We start from the raw sequence: 21209 nt of genomic DNA, 5'->3' as shown, positions 1-21209 counted from the left end.
CAGCATGATGCTTCAACTCCCAGTAACGCTCTTGAATACATCATCGATGTAATTCAAGAGGTTAGAGTCAATATCATCAATAATAAAATCAACCTGTTGTGCACAAAGTATTAAAATATTAAAAATTATTAATATTTTACTATAATATAAAATATTTATATGAAAAATTCAAAATTAATTATTAAATTACTAATATATTGACAATTACTAATAGCCCATTCAATACTTCTTCATTTCCTCCGAGACTTCGTAGGACATTTGTCCCACAATAATGGCCCTTTGTCATGCACAAGCATATAGCGCGTCTCCGTCTTAGATTCCTTAAGCCGCATGTCATACTTGATGCGCCTCCGCCCATCATTCATCAGCTCTCTAGCCCAGCGAGACATTTTCTTTTTGTATTTCTTTACCAAAAAAAAAAAAAAAAAAAAAAAAAACAAAACAAAACAAAACAAAATTTTTCATAAACAAACTCAGTAAATTTTTCCAATAAAAACAACCATAAAATTTATACAAAATTGGGTATTACCTGTCCGAGATCCTTATCCTTCTTATGTCACAATCAGTTCACTGTTGGATGTCTGTCCAGTTGAAGCAGCATCAGAATCGGACATCTACAATATTATAATTCTCATATGTTCGAAAACCCACAACTTATGAGACACGATTCAAAAAATAAAATTAATTACCGAAACAAATTTGTTCTTTATTTGGAGATATAAAGACCTTTGGAAATTGAAAATTGTTGTTGGTGAAAGTATAGGAAAAAGGAAACAAGAACAGGATATGGGGTTGAGAAAGTTTTGGAGTTTGGAGGATAGAAAGTTTTGAGTTGGGGGAGAAGAAAGTGAGGGGGTTGGGGAAAAAGACGAGGAAGAGATAAATGAGGAGAAAGGAGTTGTTCTATGTTTTTAAAGAATCCCATGAACCCTTTACACGACGAAGCATTCGTCGCCTAAAGTTTACAATTGTTTTTCTGCATAAATGACTTACCGATCAGTTCAAATACTTTGGCAACGAAGGCATCTGTTCGTCGCGCAAAATGTAAACAGCGACACAGGTTTCCTCGCACAAGAAAAAGTTTGTCGAGCGATAAATTGGCGCCAAATCTTCATTTCACAGCATTTTCCCTAGAAATTGTGCAACGAATTACCTAGTTCGTCACCTAAGGTTTTCAAGTTTTTTTGGCCGTGACGATATTATGCGACGAAAGCCGAGCACTTGCATGGTGAAATCTGCCTCGTCGTCTAAAATTTTATCGTGCAAATAATTTTTCTAATAATGTGATTTGATATTAATATCTATCTCCCTAATATTTCTCAAAAAGAAAGACTGGTCAAACTACCCAGTCTCCTAATTAAGAAACACCAAATGGGGACATTACTCGCCAGTCATTCTTTCTGAGCGGAGTGGAGAAAATTTGCAGTAACGTTATATTAACATATATATGAGCCAAAAAAAAAAACTAGATAAGTTAACGTGTACAAATATTCCTGTTTCTACACGTGTTTCTTATTTATCAAAACATTCAAAACTGTGTATGAAGCCCATGAAATTTATTTACAGACTAGACATGCATGAATATATATAAACACAGATACTCCATTACCTATATATACGTACATATACGAGACCTATAACTTTGCAAAGCCACTACTTTTTCTAACGCAAGCTACGTGATCTTCTCAAGGGGCTTAGGCTTACCCAAGTCAACCATCAATCCTACTAAGCATATAAACCCCAATAACCTAAATGTATACGTCCAACATCATGAATTTTCAATACAACCCAAAACAAGCATGCAGGCGCGCGCACACACACACGATATAATTAAGAGAGATTTAACAAAACACTCAAAGTATTGTTCACTTTTAACGAAAAACCACATTTATATTTTTCTCTGGCACTCTTCATTGTACCATTAAAAAGGGATTTTCATTAAAAAGAAAGTTTTTTTGGACTTTTCGTTAATTTTTCTTATAATTAACCCTATCCTCATGAGTACGAAGGCTCATGATTCATGAACATACGTAGTTTTCTTAATTTTCTTTCAACATTTTTACCCTTCACCGACTGAAGTAAGTACGGGGAGAGAAGAGGCGACGGGGTGAGAACATCCCCATATACCTCGGAGAAGCAAGGCCGTCAATTGAGCGGTACTCGGGCATGATGAACCCTCCTCTCTCCTCTCGAGGTCCGCTTCGGTTGGCCCCATTGAACGTGCCATACTTCACCAACTTGCCCATCCAAGACTTCTTCTTTGGCGGAGTCTTGTGGCCACCATTCATTTTCTCACCAAGATACTCCTTCACTGAATGCAACCCTTGCTCAAACACCTCAGGAGGAGGAGAAACCATAGGGTTTCCTTCCACAATAAGCTTCTGAAGCTTCTTGAGGCATCCAATGGAGTCTGGTAGGGCTGTGATCTTGTTGTAGCTGACGTCCAATTCTACTAGAGACAAAAGGAGGCCAATGGAGTATGGTAGGGTTTCGAGGTACTGGAAGTTTTGGCTTACATTGAGAACTTCAAGGCTGATAAGGTTCTCAAGATCTTCAGGAAGGGACCTGAGGCAGTTGAGACGAGCATCGAGTACGCGCAGAGACGTAAGATGGGTGAGGGAGCGTGGTAGAAAGACAAGCTTGTTGGAGTTCACTGATAGCTTCTTGAGGTTATTGAGTTCAAAACCAATGGTATCTGGGAGGTGGCTCAGCTTGTTGAAGTTGGCATTCAGCTCTTCCATTGACCTGAGTCATTGTAAAATCACAATTCAGTCCAATTGGCTTTAACAATAATCTAGTCTGATGCACAATTATACATACATATATATATATGTATGTATTATGAAATTAGAGATTAAAAATATATAATCAAATTTACTGATAATATTTAGAGACTAAAACTATTCATCTCAATTGAGTACGTGTTGTATTATCTCTTATATGTAATCAATTGAGCAAGTGTTTTAGTTTTATTTTTCACTAATTTCTTTCCTTCCCTATTGGTGCCCTCGCTGATATAAGTGCCTTGTTAACTTGTGAGACCGCTAGTGGTGAACTATTTTGTATTGGGTTTGACCTCGTTAAAGTGCCTTAACCATTTTGTATTGTTCAGCTTACGGTTGTACGGCCTCGGGTTACATCATGTCTTTGCGTGCGCGATACTGTTACTAGAATTTTCAGTTTGACATTAATTTCACTTTTGACTTTTTTGTTGTAAGTTCACCCACAACATTCATTTGGCTCCCACAAGTCAAAAAAAGCAATCACCGCATCAAGACGCACTTCGAAAAATATTTATAGTTTTATTTGGAAGTGATCAAATTGTTGACTGCTAAGTTAATTAGGCAATATACAAATAAGACTCACTCAAGTACTATAGCATTCTGTGTGCCTTTGGGACAAGAAAAGATACACCAACCAGAAAACAACGTCTTGTACTGGAAGGAAAAGCAAATCACAAAATTAACGATCTTCCTTGAATAAATTAACTAATCACAAAATTTACGATCTTCCTTGAATAAAGTTAACTATATATTTTATTCAATATCAAATTAATCTGGTCATGGTAAGGACTAGATGTTTAATTTCTGGTTTACTTAGTTGTCAATAAATTTCATGTGACGCAATGGGGGCCAATATATATATATAAGAAAGGATGACATCAGAACACTTTGTGTTGATAAATATTACCATGATGCTGTCATATGTATAAATAAAAAAAAATGCATGTACAAACAAACCACGAGGTTTGCAGATTTGTTAGCTAAAGATTCACCTTAATAAGATCGCTTGCTTTGAAATAAAAATGCATCTAAAAATTAATTTACAGCACGGACAAGTGTTTTTTTTTTTTTTTCCCTCTCCTTGAAAGAGAAAGGTTGTATTGGATTGGCTAAGACCTCCATATTTAGTTTAATTACTAACTAGTATATTCATCCAGAATGTGCCAATAAATTAAGGGAATTCTTTCAGGTACATTCCAAACTTATTGTTTTTCATGATCCTAATTTTCAGAAAATCAATAATAAATATATAGAGATAACGCTTGTGTTAAACAAAAAAAAGGCATGACGCTTGCATATACATTTATATCAAACATTAATCAATGAAATTGTTCTTAACTTAATTGGAAAGAGGAAGAGGAAGAGATGACAACGAACCTGCAATTTTCAATAGTTTTTGGGAGATATGAAAGAAGGTTTCCTGCAACATTGAGAACCTTAAGCTTGGACAAACAACCAATTGAGTTTGGAAGAGATTTCAGCTGATTTGAGTGCACGTCCAGCACTACCACGTTTAGTAATCTTGCTGTTAAGGATTCTGGTATGTTCTGTAAAATTTAGACTAAGAAACAATATTAAAAGAAATATTTATATGAATATAATTTTTACATAAAAATTCATTCAAAACCTAAATAGAACAGCGCTCTCTGAATACCTAGAAGGCTAAAAGGCAGTAATATATATATATATATATATATAAAATAAATATATATATATATAAAATAAAATAAAAACTATTAAAATTATGCTCCTTTATTCACCAAAAGATCTCACAACTACTTACCTATCGTGTAATCGGAACCAATTCTTTCCAATGAACATTATATGCTTGTAGATGTGACGTGATAATACAAATTATGAGATAGATGATGGAGAGAATTGGACGAATAACACAAGATTTTCCCTCTAATGAAAATGGAAGCATATACAATTCAGTGATTCACCTAATTACGTACCTGAAGATTGTTATTGGAAAGGTCAAGCTTGCAAATAGTCCTCAAATTAAGGGAAGGATTGGGAAGGGCATCAAGAGACATCCCACTCAAATCCACAATTTCAAGCCTCTCTTCTTCTATCGATCTCTTCCTCTCATGAGCAGCTTTTTTATTCGTGTCCATTCTAATTTGCTGCTGCTGCTGCTCGTACATCATTTCGCCAACCCGAGAAAGATTCTTCAATTCCTTCCCGAGAGAAAACTGAAAATCAAAGAGAGAAATTTTCTAGAAGAGGCGTTTGTGTTTGTGTGCTGTGTTTAGTTACGTGCTTGTTTGGAAAGAAAGAAAATTAGGTATGGATATATTTCTAGAGAAAGGAGAGAGTGTACAGAACGTACGGAAAGAAAGGGAAACAGAGGGAGGAGGTGAAAGTACTAGGTGACACGTGTGCATGACGTTTGTCAGCAAGTACAAAGCCGGATGCTTTGGGTTAGGGGTTGCGTGGCCATGTTCCCACTTGGATCAAGTCAACCCTTAAACTCCGGCCATCCGCCAATGTCATCCACTTTGGCTTGTTCCCATTATTCTTTATTTTTAACGGTTGCATTTTCTCATTATTTTTTGCTGCCTATTCTTATCCCCTAGTATTTCTTGGTGTTTGACTAAATCCAACTAGCTTTTTCTTTTTATTTTTTATGTTTTAGACTTTAATCATACTACTGACATCTTGTAGTTTCCTTCAAAAATTGTCAAATGAGTAAGAAGAAGGAGCTGTTATAAATATGTAATGGCAATATTTAGAATCGTTTAACTGAGTGGAATTATTTAAGGTCCGTTTGATATTTAATTCAAAACCTTTAATCATTTTTTAAAACAACGCAAAAGAACTTCTCTTAAAAACAGTTAATTTTTTTGGTATTGAACTCATAAACTGTTTTAGATCAGGAAGGTCCCCGTTCATATTGATAAAGTTGTTGGAGCAATATTAGAAAATACACTACTACAAAAGACACTATCACTGGCGGTGGAAAAACCGACAAGAAACCCCAATTACTGTCGGATTTTCGGTAAAAATCCGACATCAAATCGTGCAATGTCAGATAAAAGAACTGGTGCTGTTGCTAGCGTCACGAAAAGGGTATTGATGTCGGTTACTCTCCTTAATCTGCCACCAAGAAGCAAAGTAATATAAAATAAAAAAGAACAACAGCGTCGGTTAAAAGTGACATCTAAACTTACGTCGGTTAGAAGCGACGTTGAATTCTGACATGATGGCGGTCCTAACCGACATCAAGCAACAATTAAAGAATAAAAATATCAAACCTATTGTTGGTCCTAACCGACATCATGTAACAATTAACAAATAAATACAAAATCTGTGTCAGTTTTGAATTCATAATAATTAAAAAATTATATAAAAATAATTCCCACCATATGTCAATGAAAAAACAAACAAAAGCAAACTTCATATTAAAAATAAAATTTCTACCAACTATATATTAAATTTAAAATTAACTACAATTCTTAAAAATGTACAACCCGTACAAATTCTTCCCGAACTCTTACAAAAGATTTTGAACCGGCTGTGCGGTTCATAGTTTTCAACTGCCGATTATGCACTAGAATTATCACTAATGCATTTTCCAAACGAATCAAATGAACAAGGCTGTTCTTTCCAATTCGAATTGAGGGTCCGTGTCTCCGTTGAGTTGATCCTTATAAATACAGAAAAAACAATTAAAAAACAAGAAACAATAATAAAATTTCAATTTAAGCATTAAACTAGTTAGAATACAAAATAGAAACTAAAATTAATAATCATAATAATTTTAAAATGAACCACCTTTGAAATCTTCCTCTTCGAATTGGAGTTTCTCATAATTTTGATCTTCAAAATGGTGATCCATAGCAAATGGGGAAGGAGAAGAGGAAAAACTGAAAAGGAGGAGGAAAGGGACGCAGGGATGAAATGGGGAAGGAGAAGAAGAAAGACTGAAATTGAGGGAGAAATGAAAGCATGAATGAAATGGGAAAGAGAGGGATTTAAATATGGGTAATTAGTTGGCGTCGGTTTAAATCGACATTGATTGACTGACGTCGAATTAAATGTCACTAGTGTCAAATTAAATGTACATGGCGTCAGTTAAAACTGACGCCAAACTGACACACTTTACTGATATTCACGTTGAGTTAAATGAACCAGTCAACTTTCTGACAATCTTTATTGAAAATCATAGCATCGGTTTAAATTAATGTTGGTGTCGGTCTGAATCGACACCAACTTCTGACACACTTTTTGAAATTCACGTAGCGTCAGTTTAATGAAACTCACATCGAATTAAAAGATGATAGCATCGATTAAAATCGACACTAGGTCTGACACTTACGTATTCTCCATCCATTTCCTCACGCAAAACAAGCGGGAAATTTCCCGCCTAATATTTCAAATTATCAGACCAATGTCGTCGACTCACCACCGACTCAAACTAGCCTCTCTTTCTTTGTTTCTTGCTTTCTTCAATTTTGCTGTCTGCCATTTTTAAGACTTGAAGAAATATGCTTATGTCCAGAAATGGAATGTGTGTTGTAAGAGGAGTTTAGTTCGAATGAAAGGATAATGATTTTCGGAACTCGTAACATGAAGTACCATTTCTATAGTTTGAAAGGAATTGATCTCTTAAGCCATATGGTTGGGCAACTCATGCATCTTATAACTCGTGATGGCGGCAAATCTGATGGATTGAACTTTTATGAACTTTTGAGTAATGCCTTTGAGAGGTTTCTATGAAATGTAAAAGTGCAGAATTTTTGGTCGTTTGGAACCAAAGTAAAAGTGATTTTTTGGTCACTGGCCATATATTAAGTGTGCAGATTGAAAATAGTGATTTCTCTCCTCTGCTTCTATACTTTAGATTTCGGAGATGGACTGTATTTCCATGAACTAACAATTGTCGTAGTGTTAGTGTGCAATTCAGTCATAAGTTTCAGGCTTCAGCTGTATCTAATAACGGTTGCTGAGTGACATTTATCTAGGATTCATCTAATATGAAATATCTAGATCAGAAATTTATATATTTGGGTGAAACTTTTAGCTGCTTTTAGTTGCTTGCTTTGGATAATTTTTGGTCTCTTCAATCCTACATTCTTTGACAGGAAGATGTAGAGATGCATTTGAAAGATAAGGCAAACACGGCTGATTTAGTTTGCTGCTTGCAGAATTTGCAGGTTTTTAATTCAAAATATTTTTAAAAATTAAAACCTATGTCAGCTACAAGCAACACCTGCTTTGAAAATATTTCTTTTAACCAACGCTAACATTATGTCAGTTACAACCGACACCGGGCTTCAAAATTTTTAATAAAAATTAAAACCTATGTCGGCTACAACCGACACTGTCTTTGAAAATATTTAAAAACTATCATTAGTGTCAGCCAGAAGCGACACCAATTGTCTTTTAACCAACGCTAACTTTATGTTGGTTAAAAACGACCCAGTTTTTTTTTTTTTTTTTAATGCAACACCAATATTAAAAATATTAAAATCAATGTCAATTATAAGTGACATTAACAGTTTATGTCGGTTATAACCTGTCACGCCCCAGACCCGAGGTCAATAGGAAAAATCTCGAACCTGAATCCGACGAGCAAGCTAAAAAATAAAATTAAATAAAAGGAAAGTGAAACTGGGTGGAAAAATATGAAATTCCTCTTATAACAAGAAATCGATAATTCTTTACAAGACTAAAATAAATAAATACAAATTCTATCCTCACACTTAATCTAATCTCATCCCGTGTACCCTTTTTGACTGTTTAGTTCATAAACCTGCATAACAATAGAGGGGTGAACTTTTCCAAAGCTCGGTAGGGACATAACCTTATCACAGTAATTGACAATACTAAATTAAGTGTCTTAAAATCATGTAATCAAGTACCAAATCATTATCAATAACAATGCATGAGTGCAATGCAATACTCTTCATCTCTACCCATTAATTCATATAATAAAACACGCGGACCTACACGTCCCATACCATGCATTTTACCTCCATAGTGGTGGTTTGAATGTTTTAATATACTAATTAACCCCCTGTAACTCAATCATCCCAATTTCCCCTTTTGTTAGTCATTTTGCCTAAACTCTTCGTTGCCAGTCCCGAATTACCCTTAAAGAATATGTGCATTGTGGACTTACTTGAGACCTGGTACCTGCTAAGAGTTTGGCTCAACTACACAAAAGATCATTTCCAACTACCTCCATTTTCAGAATTCCTTCCTTAACACCGAAATTCCAACCACTTCTCACACATCATGAATTATGCATAAATAATGTCATTTCATCTTTCACATTCTAACAATAACAAATAGCATTTCAACAACAATTCAATAATCAATAACAAGTAAACACCCAAAAGCAGTATTTATATCCAATTAGTAAACCAAATCACATTAATCAACCAACAAGATCAATAATAATACTATAATGCTTCACCAAATTTAATAAAGCCAATTTCCGTAAAGGTTTGCCGTATTTCCCCTACCTTGATTTCAAAGCATTGCTCCGAGATAATAACACAAGAAACCACAACTGTGATAAGCTCCTATTCACAAGTATAAGAAAATTCCTAAATGCCTTATATGAACTTTAATACTAACTAACACACTTAAAAACTCATCAGTTCCATGCTACTCAATTCAAAAGTCATTTGGTTGACTATAATGTTGTACAAAATAGTTTCATATATAGCAAACATGTATATTGCTTATTCAAAAGTCTTTTACCTTCACAACCATTCAAGTAATATGTATAAATTAAACTGTACAAAAAAATATTTACCAACATGCTTATTCATTTAATGATAGACATACATCCATACATATACACTTATATGCAGTACATGCTTCGACTCTTCTCTTTGCAATAGAGCAGCATCCAAGTCTCCTAAAGTTCAATGCCTTTCGAAAAATAGGAATCAACATGGTATTGTTATGTAACATGCGAAATATAGAACATAAGAGGCTATCACTAATGAACAACATGAATAGAAAGGCTTTTCTATAAAACTAAATCAGCAGTATGAACGAATTCAAATACATATGCATAACGATGCTAGCCCATTTTTAGTTTAGATACAAACATTTGTAATTTATTAATAACATACAGAAATATGACACAAATAACTAAGATGAAAAACCTAGAAAGGAAAACTCTTTAAACCTGAGAGAGAGTAGACCCTGATAGAAAACGTTTCATCTAGCCAGCAAAGAAAACCGAAGCAATAACATTCTATTTGTAGGAAAGGGAAGTCGGCACAGAGGAAGGTGAGATTAGACCAAGCAAATTTACACCGCCTAAAAGCTATTGACAGGAATGATGTAAAAGCCCTTTAATTGGCTATGGTTTTGGTCCAATTAGAATAGAACAAACAGCTTAATAAAATAATGTAAAAGGAAAGAAAATGAATAATATGAATATATAGTTCAAATACTACCATAATGGTGTACTGAACTTATTTGGCTCAAAATAATAGTAAATTAGAGCATAGAAAAATGAAATAAAGGAATTAACGATTAAATAATACAAAAATTTCTGAAATTAATAAGTATATACAACACATAATTATATATAATTATTTTTGAAAATACAGGTCCTCACATAACCGACAGTAGCTCCAACACCATATTAAGTGGGTGTCGGAATGTCTTATCCGCCACTATATTGTAGAAAAGCGACATCACCTATCGACACAATAAGGCCTTTTTGTAGTAGTGATAGGAAATGAACAATATAATTTCAATGATAATAATCATAAAGAAATTCACAACATCAATTATATATGAGATTAATATAAATAACTAGAGAGAAAGTTAGAAAAACTGATGAACTCGGAGATTAAGGTTTGCATAAATGCAATGTCCTAAAGATAGAATATCGCCTCTAGTGCTTGTAGTTCAGTAGGCGTCCATTTCTCAAGATTCAACAATCTATAATCCAAAATCAAAGCACTTCAATCTTTGGACTCTGGCGAACTTCATATATTTCATACTCTCAAGATACGACTCTAATTTCTACTAAGACATTGTAAAAAAAAAAAAAAAAAAAAAAAAAAAACTCTTCTCTTAATACTATTAGATAGGTGGGATGCTTGAGTTTATATAGAACTCAAGCCACCCTTTTTGAAAACAGTACGACTATTGCCTAAAGTTCCAACGAACAGATACAACTCATGAATTTGAATTCAACTATGACACATGACTCTTATTTTTCTTTCATACAAAAATTAAATATTATAATATTAATTATAATATATAATTTCCAACAATCCCCACCACATGAATGAAAAATTAGGAAGAATTTGATAGTACAAGCAGATAAGAGATGCATCGGAAAATGTGTCTTTTGGACTTGAACCTACCCTAGTGAATATTTATTGGATTTACTTGGTGACGCAGTGGATATGGAATCTTGAACTGTTCACCGCAGCAGTAAACCGAGACAATAAGCAACACACATCACTAATCCTAATATATTTTGGTTCATAAGGTTGTGTTCATTTTGTGCAAATAGAACATAATCAAAACATTGCTTCAAACAATATTGAAGTTGCTTTAATTTGTTCATGTCTCTTCATTTTACTAACTACTATTGGTAATCGTTTGGCATGGAATTCTTGTCCAAAACACCTAAACAATTCCTAGGTTTTGATTTTGGAAGGCAACTTGCAAACCCATCAAGAACCCTGAGCGGTTCCTAAGTTCCTTCATCAACGCAAATATGTCTCGCATATTTATAGGAACTTCTCATTTATAGATCATACAGATAGTAAACTAATTTAGAAAACCACAGGTTCTTATCCACATTTTAATAATGATGTCTCTTTTTCCAGAAGAAGGAATTGGAAACACCGATAATTAGTTATTTAAATTGAACTGCACATATGTATAACTGATCAACATGTATTTCACAGAAACATGCATGTATCCTAGAAACAGACTTGTTCTAGATTAATACATAAATTATAACTTTATAATCCTAGATTATAATGCATGATCCTTGTGACCTGTGTATATGCATGCCAAGTCAATTAACAATTCATGGACAATTCTACACATACCTCTTATGGAGTGAAGTGTCAAATTTTCAAGGATGCCAAAAAGGCTATTGAGACACCTCCTTTGTTTGAATCAAATCATTCAATCCAAAAGGCATGAATCAAAATCCAAAAATATCCATTCGCTGTTTACTTGAATCAAATCATACTTTCATAACGACCATCACGTACAATGATTTGAATATCTCCAACTTCTTTGGCGATATTTTTTTTTCTCTTCACTGTTTTACCTATACTGCATATATGGCTTACAACCCCATAATCTTTCGAAACATATTTTCTAACAATTGCATATAAATTTCTGTCTTTAGATTGTTGAGCAATATTAGAAAATACGAAATTAACAATATCATTCCAATGATAATAATCATAAAAAAATTCACATCAATTATATATGAGATTAATATAAACAACTAGAGAGAAAGTTAGAAAAACTGTCAAACTTGAAGATTGAGGCTTGCATAAATGCAATGTCCTAAAGACAAAATTTCGTCCCTACTCTTGTGCTTGTAGTTTAGTAGGCGTCCGTCTCCCAAGATTCAACAATCTATAATCCGAAGTCAAAGCACTTCAATCTTCGGATTCTGGTGAACTTCATATATTTCATACTCTCAAAAAATGACTCAGATTTCTACTAAGACATTGGAGAAAACTCTTCTCTTAATGCTATTAGGTAGGTGGGATGCTTGAATTTATATAGAACTCAAGCCATCCTTTTTGAAACAGTATGAATCTTGCCTAAAGTTCCAACGAACAAATATAACTCATAAATTTGAATTCAATGACACATGACTCTTATTTTTCATTCATACAAAAATTAAATATTATAATATTAATTATAATAAATAATTTCCAACAAAAGTTAATAAATTAAGATCCCATTGGCAACTCTCTTCCCCACCTTCTCCACCACGTTGTCGACACCATCCAACGCCGGCAACTCCGTAACCTTTATGTGGTAATAACCCAGTGGAGCTATGGCGGAGTCGAATCGGCACTTGAGACGAACACAAATTGGCACTGGCGTTGGACCTGAATCGATACCTGGCGGCTGGCTGGACCCGATCGATGCTGCAGCGAAGAGGGAGGTGAGAAAGATGAGGGAGATGAGGGAGAAAAGAGGGTGAAGGTAGGGTTGTAGAGTTTTGTGGTTGGAGTTTGCCGAAGCACTTAATTAGTTTGGTGTTTAAAAAGTCTAAAAAAAAACACACCATCTTTGTTTTTATCAAATATGCTTTGTTTTTAAGTTATTCTTAAATTCAATTTTTAAAAACATGCCAACTAAACAAATATTTAAGTTTACAACTCAAAACTTGTTTTTGAGTTATAAAAACCGTATTTGGATTAAATACCAAATAGACTCGTAATTTCTTCATTTGATTTGTACAATCGTAAATCAAATTTGGGGAAAAATCATAAACAATAATAAGTTGTATATACAAGTCATTTGGCACAACTCCTATTTGATGTAACAAGCTTCAACGTGTCTATAGTTGGAATACAATATATAATATTGTTAAGGGCCTTTTTTTTGTTTTTGAGAGAAGTACTATATTTATTGATGTAAAATAAAAACGTACAAAGCAGAGGATAGTGTGCTTAAATTTTATTGGGCTTTCAACCCAGTCAAAGGAAAAAAGAGTATCACACACGAACAACTAACTTCATCAATCTTGCCAATCGCAGATTGAGCAAGTCGATGGGCAACGGAATTGGCCTCCTTACAAACATGATTAAGCTTAACATGGGCAACGGAATTGGCCTTCTTTCGAACATGTTAAGGGCCTATTTGTTACACATCGTTAAGGGGAGTAAACTAGTTGCGACTAATATCCCACATTTGGTACGACAAATGATTAACTTAAATGAGACTAGCTCGAATTCGTTCGGACTTCATGGTTCGCTAAGAGTTTCTTCAAAAAAGATGTCAAAATGTCTAAATTAGTAATAACGGTAAGAAAAGACATCAATAATGTTTTTCAACCAAGCAATCAAATCTGATGTGGCATGACATGAAACATCATCTCTTCCCCTTACTATCAAATTTAACAGCAGCTTCAAATATTTTTTTAATTCATTATTTAATGTTTTTTATTAAATTTTTATCAAATCTCCAACTTTCCTCTCTCACTGGAATCTAGAATCTCAGTCACTGCTCATCCTTCTTCTTCCCTTTTCTGGGAACCAAACCTTGAAACAAACCTCACGATCTCAACCTAAAACCCAAATGTAAGGATTGCTGATTTGGCGTTTAAACCTAAACGTAAATCTGATGTGAGGTTTACATTTTTTTTTTTTTTTTGGAAACATGTGAGGTTTACTTTTGTCGTTTATAAGGGCATCGACGCTCGTCCTTCTCCATTTCGCACCGTAGCTCAGACAAGAGCTCTCGAATCTTCGTTGCAATCCCAAAAAAGAAAGTCCATGGAGTCCATCACCACGCCTGCAAACGGAGTTGCATGCCTAAAGGTAAAATCCGCTCTGCCCTTCTTCACCGTGGTCTTCATAGTTGGATTTTTTCTCTGCAATGGAAATTAATTCGTATTCTTATCCATGCACAGGATTCTTTCTCCCGTTCCACAGTTCCTCTCGTCTTTCTCCTTCCTCTCTCCTCCCTTTCCACAGTATCTTGGAAATCATCCGTTTTTAAAACGAAACGAGAAAGAAGACTAGGACGAGCACCGCTCTGTCTAGTTGAAGTTGCATCAATCTTGAGAATCCAGATCCATTAAAATCTAAATATCAATTTTTTCCCTACAACAGTCCTCTTTTTTTCTTTTTTCTTTTTATTTTTTTTTTTAACTTTTTCATTTTAAATTTATCACCAACGAAACGAGAAAAAAATGAGATTGAGAGAATGATGGAGAAGAGAAACAGGTGGATAGACAAAGTTTCATAAAAGAGAGAAAGAAGATGATCAGGAGAAGTCGAGAAAGAAGGGCTGGGCTTCGTTTCGCGTTTAAAAAATAAAAAAAAAATGAAAAGAAAATAGTGTAATAAAATAATAGTTTAACGAAAAATTATATTTTTATTTTTTTAGAATACTATTTATTATACCTCTATTTGTCATTGGTCACTAAAACTAAAGGTTTTTTTTAACTTTTCCTTTAAAATAATGCAACGAAGGAGGTTGCTAGGAAAGTTTAAGAAAATTAAAAATGGGAAAAAAAAGAAGTTATGAGTATAAAAATATTATAGTCCGAGACATAGTTCGTAATTGCACCAAACGCTTTATTATTTTTATTCAGCTTAGTTTATGTCAAGTCAGTCTAACTTAGTTCCTAAAACTAAACTAGTACGAGATAGTTTGGTGCAATAAACACATTCTTCTTGTGCTATCACAACTTGAAATATTATTAATACTTGCTTAAAGAAAGAAACAAGAACTAATATTACTAAAGGATAAGATGTCCGGTTTTTGTTGGATATTCCTTGCATGGTTTTTTTATATTAACACTTCACATATTGAATACACTTCACATTAAAATTAAGGGTAAATTACATTTTACCTCCTCAGGTTTGGGGTCGATTTCAACTCCTTACAATATCTTTAAAACATTTCAATTTCATACATTTACTTATCATTTTATTTCAATTTCATACATCGGTTAGAAAATCTGTTAAGTAAACCGTTAAGTGATGACATGGCAAATATAGGATCCACATATGTGCTGATGTGGCTGCCAAATTTGTGCCACGTGGCAATTTTTTTTTTTTTTATGCATTTAAAATATTAAAATATTAATCCTATTTATAAAAATAAAAAAATAAAAAAATAAAAAAAGCCTCAATCGAACTCAGAAACCATTCCCCCCCTGGGGACACACTCCCTCTCCTCCGCCCCACACTCTCTCTCTCCTCCAGCAATCGAATCCGATTCACAACCCGAAACCCGCACACCTCCACACCCGTAAACGATGAGCAGAGCCGGAGAAGAAGAAGACTAAGATAGCGAGTGCTTCTACGAGTCCCTCGATCGCATTGTCTCCTCCTCTTGTTCTTGTTCAACATTGAACTCCGACAAATGAGGATGGTTTTTGGGTTGGTGGGGGAAGGAAGGTGATGGACGAATGAGGATGGATGGGTTGGTGGGTCTCTGGGGAGAGAGAAGGGAACGGAGGTGAAGCGAGTGGAGGAGAGAGAAGGTGGGATGGGGTGGGGCAGAGGAAAATGAGTGGGTCAGGGGGGGATGGTTTCTGGGTTAAATTGGGGTTCTTTATTTTTTTATTTTTTTTTATTTTTTAAGTTTATAAATAGGATAAATATATTAATATTTTAAATGCATAAAAAATTATTTTTTTGCCATGTGGCACAAATTTAGCAGCCATATCAGCACAAATGTGGATCCTATATTTGCCACGTCAGCACTTAACGGTTTACTTAACAAATTTTCTAATGGATGTATAAAATTGAAATGTTTTAAAGATGTTGTAAGGAATTGAAATCGATCCCAAACCTGAGGCGGTAAAATGTAATTTACCCTAAAATTAAATATTAAATAACTTATATGTCTTAATCTGCAATGATAATTTCGACCTCATAAGGTTTCAAAAAGTTCTAAAACACACCAAATCACTTTTAACGTGTATATGAGTATATCACAAGATTATTATATCTTCTTCAACTCTCAAAACCATTCTTACCATTCATTGTAGAACAAAACCCTAATCAATGAAACTACCAACATGTTGATTGAAAAAAAAAAATATTTTTGACCAATGGAATGAAATCAACTTTTTAGAAAAATATGAAATTTCGTCCATAATGGATTCTCAAATCTAGATATCATTTTTTGAAAGGGAGGAGAAACAACATAAAAATTACTTCATAATTCGAAGATGTGAAGAGTCTGGGGTGTAAAAAATAAAAATAAAAACATAAAATACGAATTTGCATCTAAGATGTGAAGAGTGGGGTGTATGTAGAAAATGGGGTGTATGTTTGTTGAGAGAACGAGGTGCGAGGGTATTATGAGAAAGTATATGGGGTTATTAAGATTAATTGAAAAAATAGATGTGGGTTGTATTAAGTATGTGGGATCTAGGGTGTTAAACATGCCTATTTGCATTCCGTTTTTCAGGGATGGGCTCATTCCCTCACTTGGACGCTTCTTCAACATAGAGAGTTTATAATCAGAGTTGTTGATTCATTTTATTACATTTTGGTAAGTCAACAATCACTAATTTGAATGATTTTTTGTAGAGAAGATTTTCAAATGAAAGTTAAGAGATTGAACGATTCTGATTATGAAATTTTTATAGTAAAAATACGTTACAAGTAAAAAAAAATGAGCTCAACACTCAAAAAGAGAATCCAAGCATTATGCGGTGCTTATTAGCTCTTAATATGGTTTGTATGTATATTCAATTAATCTTGGTTACTTCGCTACTGAGTCCTAACAAGAAAGAACTAAATAGTGAAAGAAGTTGTACTGGTGAAACTAGATAATTTATTAATTAAATAATGAAGACTTTGGATGTGATCTCTAACTACCAATATTCTTTGACTGAAATCATTGTGGTTTGTAGTTTTTATCAAAGTCCTCAACATTAATGTAATAATGTATTTCTATGTAGGTTATTATATTTTTAAATTAAAAATAAAACTTGTAGTTATTTATATCAATGAGATTTTAAATAAAATCCATAATTTATGGAATTAAAAATATTAAAGATAAATTATACTCTCCAATAGATTATGTATATATACACATGTGTATGTTCATTAAAACTAACCAAAAAATTATTGAACCAAAACATGGGTACATTTTTCAAAAACACAAACAAAAGCAAAAACAAAAAAGATATTAGGCTTAATAACATTATTAAATTTCTTCTATTAAACTTGATATGGATACATTTTCAAATCAACGAAATAGAATATACCCATATAAGTTTAAAAAATGGATTAGAAAAAAGATTGAATGAATTTTATATAAAAAATGGGCACATTTTATATTTAAAAAAAGGGTACATTTGACATATACCAAATTGGTATATTTAATTAGAAAAAAATTGAAAAATTATATGAATGGGTACATATAAGATTAAAAAATTAAAAATTTTGTATAAAAAAATTAATGGGTACAAACTTATTCTAATTTTATTTTTTATATTTTGGAAATGTTATGAATTGAAAATTAATTAGGAGTTTAATAAGGGTGTGAGTATTAAAAACCTTAATCAATTACTAATTTTTATTTTAAAAAATTATGTAACTGACATATAGTTCATTAAACATTAATGTTATGGACTTTGATCAAAATCTAAAAACTGATAAGGTCTTAGTCAATGAACGTTAGAAATTAGGGACTGAATACTAATTTTTCCTTAAAAAGACTAGTACAAGATATAGAAAGACCAAAAGACAATTCAACCCACTCCAATTGTGACGTCATCGCAAATCCAGCACCACCACCACGAAGAATAACAACGAACAAACTAGATGAAAGGAAATACGGGTGAGCAAGCCACCCGCGCAAAAAGCACTCCCATAATTCTACCAAATAGTGCTTATAACACTTTAACAACCATACAACATCAAAGTGCACCGTCCAAAAGAGACATTCGATGAGCCGAGTAGTAGAGTTTGGTGGTGGAAGACTGATGACAGAAAGAAACACTCAAGGAAGAAAGATGCATAAAAGCCCATATCTAATTCACGCTCAAGGAAGTTAAGACAAAACCTCAAAGAACACTAGAAATTAAGGGCCAAAATGAAATAGAAATGCATAGAGGCAAAGGAGATGAGAAAGAAGTAGTTGAGATTGGCATGCAAGTAATAGGGTTTGCCACCGACCCCGTCAAAAGTAGGAGCCGGCTGCAAGGGGGGTGGTGTTTCACGTTTTTTATTGCTTTCGGATAGAGAGGTAGAGGATGGTACAGCCGAAACTTGACTCTCTATCACAAAATGATTTAGTGATTTGAAAGAGCTAAGAAAAGCAATGTAATCATTTAATTGCTGAAACTAAGGGCAGTCCATGGTTTCCATACCATAGATTAGATTAGAGTGGTTAGACGGCCACTTGTCTTATCAAACTTGGGATATTATACTTATATATGTCAATTATATTCAAACATCCAACCTTAAGAGGTGGAGAGTTTGGAATTGTCCAAAACTATACTATCCCAGCATACAGAAAAACCATGTTTATATACTGATTTGGTTAAGGAATATTGGACCGAAAGCTAAAGGTAGAATAAAAGTTTCAATTGAGGGCTTATTTGAGAATTACCACTGGTAGATTTTCCTACAAATATATATTTAATTATCCGAATCATTTAGTTTTTAAGAATTTTTTTAAAGATTTTCGTTACAAAAAAATCATTTAATCACTCAATTAATCTTGGTTATTTTAGGATTGGTTTGGAATTGTGGTACTTTAAAAAAAGCAGTTTGTTAAAAAATCTAGAACATTAAAGGTGTTTATTAAAACAAAAACAAATTGTTTTTTTTTTAACCGCTGTTAATGAAAGTCATAAAAATATAGAAAAGTAGAAGCAGTGTCTACCATGCTTCTAAAAAAAAGGTTCATGCTCATTTAATGAAATTTTCAAATGGCAAGTATATCCCCACATATTCTACAAAATTATAATTTTTTGTGTGATGACCTGTTCCTAATTTTCCATGTAATTTTATCCCCGAGTATGTAATTTGACATTTGTGCCCTTATTGGTAAAGTGACATGGACGTGATTTTTCGGCTTTAAATTGTTTTTTTTGTTATCGTAATTAAATAGTACTTGTTGTTGCAAACGCTTGGGCGCGAGTTAGGCTCGAATCGGACTTGTAACGAAAAAGTTACGTTATGTTAAAGTGTGTTGACAACGGGTAAATTTGTACACATGTATACTAATATTCCAGTGTTGGAAACACTGTTTTCGATAGGATACGTTAGATTTCGTCTAACTTCATTTTTACAAAATCCTATCATTTTTCTTCTTTAAAATTCGAACCGTGACTTGTTGTTCACCCACCAATCAAATCCATCCCTCACATCTCTCTACCAACCAGACTCACCCTCTGTCTTCCTTATTCCACCAATTAGAAAACATCATCTCACACTCTCTCATCTTCTACTTCTCTCTCTATCCCGAGACTCTCTCTTCTCTGCAACACCGAGGATCATCATCAAAACCTCATAGATCGATCATAAAACCACCATCCTCGTGATCCTCTCAAGATCCCTCCGACGAGTTTCAGGCCAAGTTACAAGGTTTTAGGACGTGGGGAAGCTTCTACACAACTCCCTAGGGTCCCTAGACTAAGTTTGAAGTCAAGTTGACATCGAAACAAGCGAGTTCAAGGAGTCGAAGTTTTGGCCGAACCTTTCAAGGATTTTTTCAGGCCATTTTCCATCCCTTTTTGGACTTTTGGAATGTAAAATCATGTTCTCCTTGTCATGAGCTTCATTTCCAAATAAAGATTGTTGAAAATGGTTGAGAAATGAGCAAGTTATGCGATTTTGAAAATTTTCCCAGAAATCGGCAAAAATTTCCAAAAACTGGTGAACCAAACGGCGGCGAACGCGAGGCTCACCAGAGAAGAAGAAGAATATTTCGTCAAAGTTGACAGAATATTCTAACAGCGTCAGGTAACACAGTTACTATTTAACGAAATATTCCATCAATTCTGACGGAATATTCCTAACGGCCATCAATCTCTGTCAGTCACAGGCCTGTGCGTGGGGACACGTGTGGCCATGAGCTAGGCGGCGCGTGACGGCACGTCCGGCCATCGGCCGACGAGTGCTTGACACTACGGGTCCGTGACTTCGTGTAGATCATTTTCGTATATTCAAACCTTCCGTTTGAGCAAAGTATGGGAGATTTACTTAGCCTTTTTTAATATGTCCTATTTAATTTATTAGTTTAGTTATTTCACATATAGGTGAAAATTATCCCGAGGATGTAAGAGGTCAAGCAAGGCTAGGAGGCTATGATCCGACCACGTATCAGTGAGTGGGCAATTGTTTTCGTGTGTGTGTCTATATATATATATATATATATATAATTTATAGTTTCCACAAATGCTTTCGAATCGAATTATACATATCATACCATTATTGTTTTTAGATTGATATTACGCCTATTATGCCATGATTAAATATGTTATAAGAAATGTTATATTGCTGTGAAATGCCAAAATAATCCAACGAGATGCACAAGTACGTTTATTATGTTGACTAGAATTATTGAATTGTTATGGCAAGTTTATATTTATGCATTTAGTCTGCTCATCATTGCTGCACCTCGATGTTAGTGCCCACCCGAGGCCAGGGCTAGTCTTTCACGTGTATGTTCACCTTTGCACCGCACGCTCACCTTGGATCCAAGTAGGTGTCAGTCCTATCATACAGGTTGCATTAGGCAACTTCAACTCAT

At 34.0% G+C, this 21209-nt stretch overlaps 1 protein-coding gene across 1 annotated transcript; it reads right to left on the bottom strand.

Moving 5' to 3' along the window:
* Positions 1–1494: 1494 nt before the first annotated feature.
* LOC137737987 (plant intracellular Ras-group-related LRR protein 6) lies at positions 1495–5101 on the bottom strand. Its single transcript, XM_068477579.2, has 3 exons — positions 4739–5101; positions 4161–4330; positions 1495–2745 (listed from the first exon to the last, which is right to left on the bottom strand). Exons 1-3 carry the CDS (start codon positions 4931–4933, stop codon positions 2067–2069), a joined length of 1044 nt encoding a protein of 347 aa, XP_068333680.2. The 5' UTR covers positions 4934–5101; the 3' UTR covers positions 1495–2066.
* Positions 5102–21209: the final 16108 nt, after the last annotated feature.

Source organism: Pyrus communis, chromosome 13, assembly GCF_041283825.1.
Source record: "Pyrus communis isolate YQ-2024b chromosome 13, ASM4128382v1, whole genome shotgun sequence".
NCBI classification, from domain to species: domain Eukaryota; kingdom Viridiplantae; phylum Streptophyta; class Magnoliopsida; order Rosales; family Rosaceae; genus Pyrus; species Pyrus communis.
This window is presented reverse-complemented; position numbering and strand designations above follow the sequence as displayed.